Source organism: Lathyrus oleraceus, chromosome 5 (assembly GCF_024323335.1).
Source record: "Lathyrus oleraceus cultivar Zhongwan6 chromosome 5, CAAS_Psat_ZW6_1.0, whole genome shotgun sequence".
Lineage (NCBI taxonomy): Eukaryota > Viridiplantae > Streptophyta > Magnoliopsida > Fabales > Fabaceae > Lathyrus > Lathyrus oleraceus.
The window spans coordinates 528,698,965-528,707,080 of NC_066583.1; the positions used below are offsets into that span (position 1 = coordinate 528,698,965).

At 29.7% G+C, this 8,116-nt stretch overlaps 1 protein-coding gene across 2 annotated transcripts; it reads left to right on the top strand.

Annotated features, from left to right (window-relative positions):
- The first annotated feature begins 2,599 nt into the window (after positions 1–2,599).
- Positions 2,600–5,864, top strand: LOC127086109 (SUN domain-containing protein 4). 2 transcript variants are annotated; one of them, XM_051026815.1, is made up of 6 exons: positions 2,600–2,772; positions 2,941–3,031; positions 3,155–3,344; positions 3,826–5,117; positions 5,229–5,314; positions 5,595–5,864. In XM_051026815.1, the coding sequence occupies exons 3-6, from the start codon at positions 3,185–3,187 to the stop codon at positions 5,821–5,823; spliced, it is 1,767 nt and encodes a 588-aa protein (XP_050882772.1). In that variant the 5' UTR covers positions 2,600–2,772; positions 2,941–3,031; positions 3,155–3,184; the 3' UTR covers positions 5,824–5,864. The 2 variants fall into 2 exon arrangements, with proteins under 2 accessions (XP_050882772.1, XP_050882773.1); XM_051026816.1 differs by lacking the exon at positions 2,941–3,031 and having other exon boundaries at positions 2,614–2,772.
- The last annotated feature ends 2,252 nt before the right edge of the window (positions 5,865–8,116 follow it).

Below are 8,116 nucleotides of genomic sequence, written 5' to 3' on the forward strand. Positions count from 1 at the left end.
CTTTTTGGGTTCCTTGATTCACATGTAATCTTTTCCATCGATCTTTTGTATTTACTTTAATCCACTTAATCTATTTTCACACTTTTTTGGCCCCATTGCAATTTCCTGTATTATATACAGTATGAAAACAAAAGATTCAAAGCTCAAAACAAAACTTCCAATTACGAAAATAATTTCAAGCATCTTGCTTCTGCAAATAAACCTTTTCTGAGACCAGTATCAGACATAATAACATATCATCTCTCTTACTATTACTATCCATGCATAATTTGTTGCTCTACATCCCCATTCATCACAGAACTGTGATGATGAACCATATACCACCGTCCATTATGGAACTCAAAGACATTTGTTACATTGAACGGCCCTGTATCCATGTCAGCAAGATAGATATAATATGAGTAGAAATTTAGAATACAAATGTTAACAATGATTGTTCAATCCATTTCCGAAAAATGCAGCAATTTCATAAGTTTTAAGATATATTGTTTTATTTTTTTGTTCATAAGTAAACTAAAAGTTTAAAGACTAGTATAAAATTGTGCTATTTAAATCCTAGATAAAATCCACTTGTGTTGGGTTTATTTTGGAATGAGCTCAATTATTTTTAAAACCGAATAAACCGCATTATGAAACCGAACCGAACAAAACCGAAACCGAAAATAACCGAATTGCAAACCGGTCGGTTTTGGTTATGTTTTTTCCAACCGATGGTTAGGTCGGATTGGAAATTTGGGCCCGAAAACCGATCCAACCCAACCGATGTCCACCCCTAATATATATATATATATATATATATATATATATATATATATATATATATATATATATATATATATATATATATATATTAGTAAACAATTTTTTATATTAAAAGTAGCATAATTTCATATAAGTCACATCCTACGTCAAATATGACACGAGTCATCAAATTAATGAAGAGAAAATAAAAAGTCTCAATTCTTAGTATTGTTGCATATATTCATTAACTATTCTTAGTAGTGTTTAAGGCAAGTTATATTATTATAAAAATAAATGGTGAAATGGAATTTAAAAATAATAACTGTATATAGTAAAGTAGGAAAAAGTACTTTTTGAAAGTAAAAAAATTTCCAAAAAATTTCTAAATAAGGTTCCTACTCTTTTAAGAAAGACCTACTAAAAAATCTAAAAATATTAACAATAAACTTTATAAATATAAGATTTTGTTTAATGAATCTAATAAGAGATAAGAAATAATAACAATATTATATCTTATTTTAATTTAGTGTTTGATAAAATAAAAAACATTATAAATTAATTTTTAAATTTATGATATCATGTTTCTTTAATTACATTTTTCATTATATATATGAATCAGGTTAGAAATCAAGATAAGATAAGCGAATAAGTTCTAATAGATAAAAAATAAACTGGCATTAGATTAAAAAAGAATAATTAATTTATTACAATTAGAATAAGTAGAATTAATAAAATTACTAAAATTTTCAGTAACATGAATATTATTTTTTAAAGATATATGATTTTATTGCAATTGCAATTTTGTCATTTACTTATAATATACATATCTAATTGTTATGTTTTTTTCTAAAAAGTATTGATTTATAAATATTGATAATTTATTTACATTAATATGGAACTATAAATAAATAATGCCTGACAAAAGATTAAATTCTGAATTAATAAATTATATTTATTTATTTCAACTAACACGTATCAATTAACTTCCTTTTATTTATCTCTATCATAATTTCTTAACAAAATTATAAATAAATAGTGTCAATGATTTTTTATAATTATATAAGTTTATTTAATTATTTTTACATTTTAAGTATATTTTATAAAAATCTAGATATAGTAATTTTTAACAAGAGTAATTTTATAATTTAAATATAATATATATTTTAGTATATTATTATTAAGTGAATATTAGACACAAAAAAATAAACCAATAATAATATAATATTCCTCATGTACACCAAACACAATGTTAGATTACCTATATCATATTATTATCAGATTTTCTTATCCACAAAACTCAAATACAGAATCTTACTTAAAAAATGAAGTTTTTTTTAATAATGAGTCATATATTAAAAAGGAAAAAAGTGTGGGAGAATTAGACCAAAATTCATTAATAGTTAATAAGTTTAAAAAATGATAAATTAAGTTTATCTTTTATAAATATGACCGTGATACGTCTTATCAAAAATAATTTTAATTTAATATATTAATTATTGTTTTTTTAAAAATTATAAAAAGTTATATATTGATAATCAATCAGAAATATGTATTCCGTTAAAGTGTACATTTAATTTTAAATATTGATATGACTTGACGAAACGTTATATAATTAAAATATAATATTTAATTTTATAATTTATACTGAAAATACAATATTTTTTAATTTTAAAAATATATTAAAATAGAAAACTCTAAATACTGCCATTTAAAAAATAATAGTATTAGCTAATTAATAAATTAAAAAACAAAAATGAATATTTATAATTTATCATATTCAAAAGAAATATTTTTTTCCATTAAATATAATTTAAAAATGAATAAATATTAGTTTCAGCAACATTAACGTTTTCCTATAAAATAACAGAGACAAGAAGAAGAGAAAAAAAACATTTTTTGAATTTAAAAGAAGAAGAAAAAACAGACAGTGGAGAAGACAACCTGGATTGCTGTTTTTCTTTGCTTCTCTCACTCATCTCAATGATTCTCAATTAGAGTTCATCATTTTTCTTCTTCTTCATTCCCAAAAAGGTCATAATTCAATGTTTCTTTCAACTCTACATCTGAATTTCTTATATTTCTGCTTGAATTCAATGTCTTTTTGATGACCCATTTTAGAGTTTCATTGCATGTTTCTTGTTTTTTGGTAAAGTTTAAATTTTGATTCAATTTGAATTTTGGGTCATATTGATTTTTCAGGATCTTATTTTTGTTGATTGAATTGGGAATTTGGGTTGAAGTTTTGGTGTCATTATCTTTCTGGTGACATTTGATCCATTTTGCTATAAAGGTTATTCTTTTACTTTACTATTAAGATTTCTGATTTTTTTGTTGTCCCTTGAAGATTGGCTTAGAATTGAAAAATTTAAGCACTTTTACATATAATTGAAAAATTTAAGCACTTTTTTTGCAGGGAAGTTGAAGTGAATTGGATTGATGAACAATGCAGAGATCGCGTAAAGCTCTTCTACAAAGAAGAGCTATAGAGAAAGCTGCAAGTGGAAGAAACTGTGTTTATAAACTTTCTTTGTCTTTGGTTTTTGTTTTGTGGGGACTTGTTTTGCTCTTCAGCTTATGGTTGAGTTCCGGCAATGGATATCGAGGTATCTTTTATTCTCCGATCGCCTTTTTTTCGGTACTTTTTCTTTTATAGACAAATGTTAGTATATTTTGTTCTTCGCCGAGTTTGAACTTAGTCTGATCCTTTAACTCTTCGAGAGACGGCTAGATGGCCTTGTTTCGTGATTGAGCCGTGCAAGTTTTTGCGATAATAGGCCTATGTGATGTTTTTCTAGAATAGATCTTCGAAATTGATTTCTTGTCTTGGATTTCCTATCATAGGAAAGTGTTTTGTAGTTAATTTGTTAGGATATGGGGAATTTGTTGGCCGCATGGATCGAGAGTCGCGATCTTCGTGGATGTGCGTTGAAATTTCTGGTTTGACATCGGTGATCCATGTGTTACACAATCATATCTTTGTCGCGAGATGTGATTGAATTGAATGCATGTGTGATTCGTTTTTATGCTGACAATGCATACAAATTAAACTCATTCTTATTTAGTATGCATATTCTTTATATGCAGATGTTTCCGGGGAAGTTCGAGTTGTGGTATCAGACTGGAAAGAAAACGACCCGCGGCAGCGTAAAAACTACAAATCCGATGATGAATATTTGAATAAAGGGATCGATGCTTATGTTCCTTCAAAAACTTTATGCTCTGATGGTGCTAAAACTGACGATTTTATCGGTGACTCGCTTTTCGACAAAGAAAACATGGATGATTTTGAGCACAATGGTAAGGAAAAGTATGTTTCATCTATTAGAAAGGAACATGAAGTTGAGAGATCTGAATCTTCTGTGAAACATGAAAATGATGAGAAAATATTGGATCGCTTGTCTGCGGCCGTGCCGCTCGGTCTCGATGAATTCAAGAGCAGGGCAGTTAGTTCTAAAATTAATTGGAGTACTAGTCCATCCGGGAGCGTAATACATCGAGTAGAGCCTGGTGGCGACGAATACAATTATGCTTCATCGTCGAAAGGTGCAAAAGTTTTAGCTTCTAACAAAGATGCTAAAGGAGCTTCTAATATATTAACGAGAAACCAAGACAAATATCTTCGGAATCCGTGTTCTTCGGAAGATAAATTCGTCGTTATAGAACTTGCCGAAGAAACTTTGGTAGATACAATAGAAATAGCTAACTTTGAGCATTATTCGTCTAATTTAAAAGATTTTGAATTGCGTGGTAGTTTGGTTTATCCGACCAATGTTTGGATATTTCTCGGAAATTTCACTGCCTCGAATGTGAAACAGGCGCAACGGTTTGTTCTTCAGGAACCGAAATGGGTTCGGTATCTAAAACTGAATCTTCAAAGTCATTACGGATTCGAATTTTATTGCACGTTAAGCATAGTTGAAGTTTACGGTGTTGACGCCGTTGAGAAAATGCTCGAGGATTTGATATATACTCAAGAAAACGGTGAAAAGAAGGTAGCAATAGCACCGTCTGATCGTAAGTCGTTCGAGCACGATGATGATAATGACGATATTTGGAAAATCGATTCTGATACCACTACTTCAGAAACGTCTTCTGCGAACGGTGAAACTGTAAACAGAAAAACTCCCGATCCGATCGAAGAAACCCGTCATCAACAAGTTGGCAGGATGCCAGGGGATACTGTCCTAAAGATTCTAATGCAGAAAGTCCGTTATCTCGACGTGAATTTGTCGGTTTTGGAACAATATTTAGAGGACTTAAATTCTAGATATGTCAAAATTTTGAAAGAGTATAGCAAAGAGGTCAGCGAAACCGATATAGTTCTGCAGATGATCAAAGAGGACATTAGGAGGTTCCTTGCCAGACAAGAAACTATAGTATGTTAAATTTCTTCCTTGATTATTATTTTTTTTGTATACAAATTATGAAACTTCACCATGATTTTACTATATATATTCATTTTAGTAATAATTTTTTTTTCTTTGCAGTTGAAAGATGTTAAAGATCTTGATTCTTGGATGTTCCATTTTTCTGAGCAATTGAATCATATAGTTGGAGACAATGCTGTTTTGAGGTGAGTTTCCGATATATAATAGTCGGCCTTGATCTGATTCGCGTCTAGCGCTAAATCGGGTGGTTTAAGTTCTTTTTAACGATAAAATCGAGTTCTAAACTTCCTTTTTAACACTTCAGCGTCTCAACTCATACCACCCGACTATATTTTCGAGAAAAATTTCGAAATAGTTAAATTATAAAATGATTTTTTATCATTGAAAATTAAGTATTTGAGATAGTTGGATTATGATAATTGCTATTATATAATTTAATTAATATTTTTTATTTAAATAATGCAGGAAAGAAGTTGAAAGGGTGCTAGAAAATCAAGTATTTTTGGAAAAAAAGGGTGTATTAGTGTTTTGTGTAGGTGTAATTTTTTCATTATTTGCAACATTAAAGCTATCTCTCGATATGATAATGAGCATAGATGGAGCAATTAAATCAAGAAAATTTTGCCAATGTAGTTCTTCTTGGTTTATCCTATTATTGAGCTGTAACATTATTATTTTTATATTAACTTCATAATAATCAGTTTTAAATTAAATTAAAGATGTTATTATCTTCAAGGGTAATTTTGTTGGTTGCATTTTAAAAGGTTTAGTTAGTCTTTTTTTGGGAAATAATTACGTTGTGAGTTAAATTGGAAGAATGAAATGTTTTTATTTTGCTCTAGTTTTCTATACATCATTTAATTTATTGCTAATTTTTTCATTCAAAACAACAAAATATAGTGAAATAGATGTGGCATTCAAATTCACAATAATGTGTCAAAAATATACAAATTAAAATCCACAGTATACAAACTTTTTTTATTCCCTCGATGAAACAAATGATAGTCTAATGGAAAGCCTAAGAAAACTTAAGACAAAGCATCCAAAATGGTGGTGAATTAAAAAATAATAATTAAAAATAATATATTAATAAATGAGAGAACCACCAAACTAAAATAAGGTGTCACTTAGTAATGTAAAAAAAAGAAAAACCAATAAATAAATAAAAATATAAGATAAATAAAAATCCCTTGAGTTTGGTCCCGTCCGAGAAGACACTAAGTCCCTCAGAAGAGTATATATGTCGCGTCTCATAGGCAGGATGTAACATCCTAACCCCGCACATAAAATTATCATGTAACATCCTAACCCCGCATATAAAATTGTCATGGAATTTGATTAAAAACATAATACAACCTCAGGGTGTCACACACGACAAACACATAACATGCTTCATAAAACGGATTAAAACAAAATAGTTTAGTATACACATTTGTATCTGAGATGTTTACACGATATCAAACTCATCTGATTTATACTTGGGATGTTTACTCAACATCCAACTCATCTAATATTTAAGGTGTCATTGTAGCAGAATCATTAATAGAATAATTAACAACAATATTACAACTCACAATATTTAATCTCATAAATGTTAACTTCATAATATAAGCGAAATGAATTCATAACAGTCAACTCAAAACAATTTAGAAAATCTCAACAACATAAATAGTCTCGGATTCAAACATAAACGACATAAGATTCAATTCAAGTGTTTATCCCTCAACCCGGTGTTGCATGATCAAGGCAAGACACCACTAGTCCAAGCGATAAACTAATGAAGTAACTCCAAGAGCTATCTTCTACATACTTCAGTAATGCTACTCATGAGTATCTACACGATGACCATGTAAAGACAATATTCAAACATAAGGGGTGAGAAATACATTCAAATAATTAACGGTGCATAAACAATCAAAGTAGATTAAATACAATACAATTCAAACATAATCTACTAGGCATCACAACACATGTATTCAAGTTTCATCCACTTCTCCATAATACACAATTAATATGCAATGTGATTTTCAACAATATTATGGACTCATATGCATGCGATATCGATCTCAACAATGGTTCTTTACACGAACTGGGTCCCAATCAACTACGAATCCAAGGGCTTCACTTAGCAACCCTGAGCTCCAACACCGAGCTTTAAGCCATAACATCAAGCTTGGGACAATTACCGGTCACCAGCATTGAAACCTGTAATCGTCTCTTTCACAAAAACAACAACTCATGATGCATGAATGAATGTATGGATCATCACAACAACTCAACAACACAAACAATATCACATCAACCGCATAATTTCTTGTACAATACCAACAAGATAGTTTCACATTGAAACCATGCATCTCAATTCATCATGTCATCAAAACACGACAATCAAACAACATGCAACTATATTAGCAATTTACCACAATAATTCATCATCCACTGAAACTCAATGTCTCTCTAAACGGTTCATAAACATCATCGTATAAACCATAACAGTACACACATAATCATAGTTCAATCATTCCTAACTCTCACTACCACTGTGTAGTTTAGCATGTCAGCTTTTCGACGCTTCAAACCGTATCTAAATCGGACTTACGGATCAAAAGTTACGACAATAATCATTGGGAGTTAAAACAAGTTTTAAGTCCAACATTTCTTTCAAATATTCAAATCATCAAACACTTAACACAATACACCTCTTAAACTAATACCAATTAATAGCAATTCACATTAGCTTTCCAATGCTTTGAATCAAGTCTCATTCAGAGTTACAGAACTAAACTTACGACGAAAACGACCGAAAACAAAAATCAGCATTTCAGTACCGTTTCTCTTCGTTGGGCAAAGCCTTACTTGCTAAGAGAACTTTCTCTAAGCGAAGTATTTTCCCTAAGCAAACTCGTCCAGATCTGCAAAAATGCATAATTGTGAATTTCACTATTTGAGGCCTTCCAGACCTTCGATTTCGATTTCGTAAAAATTCT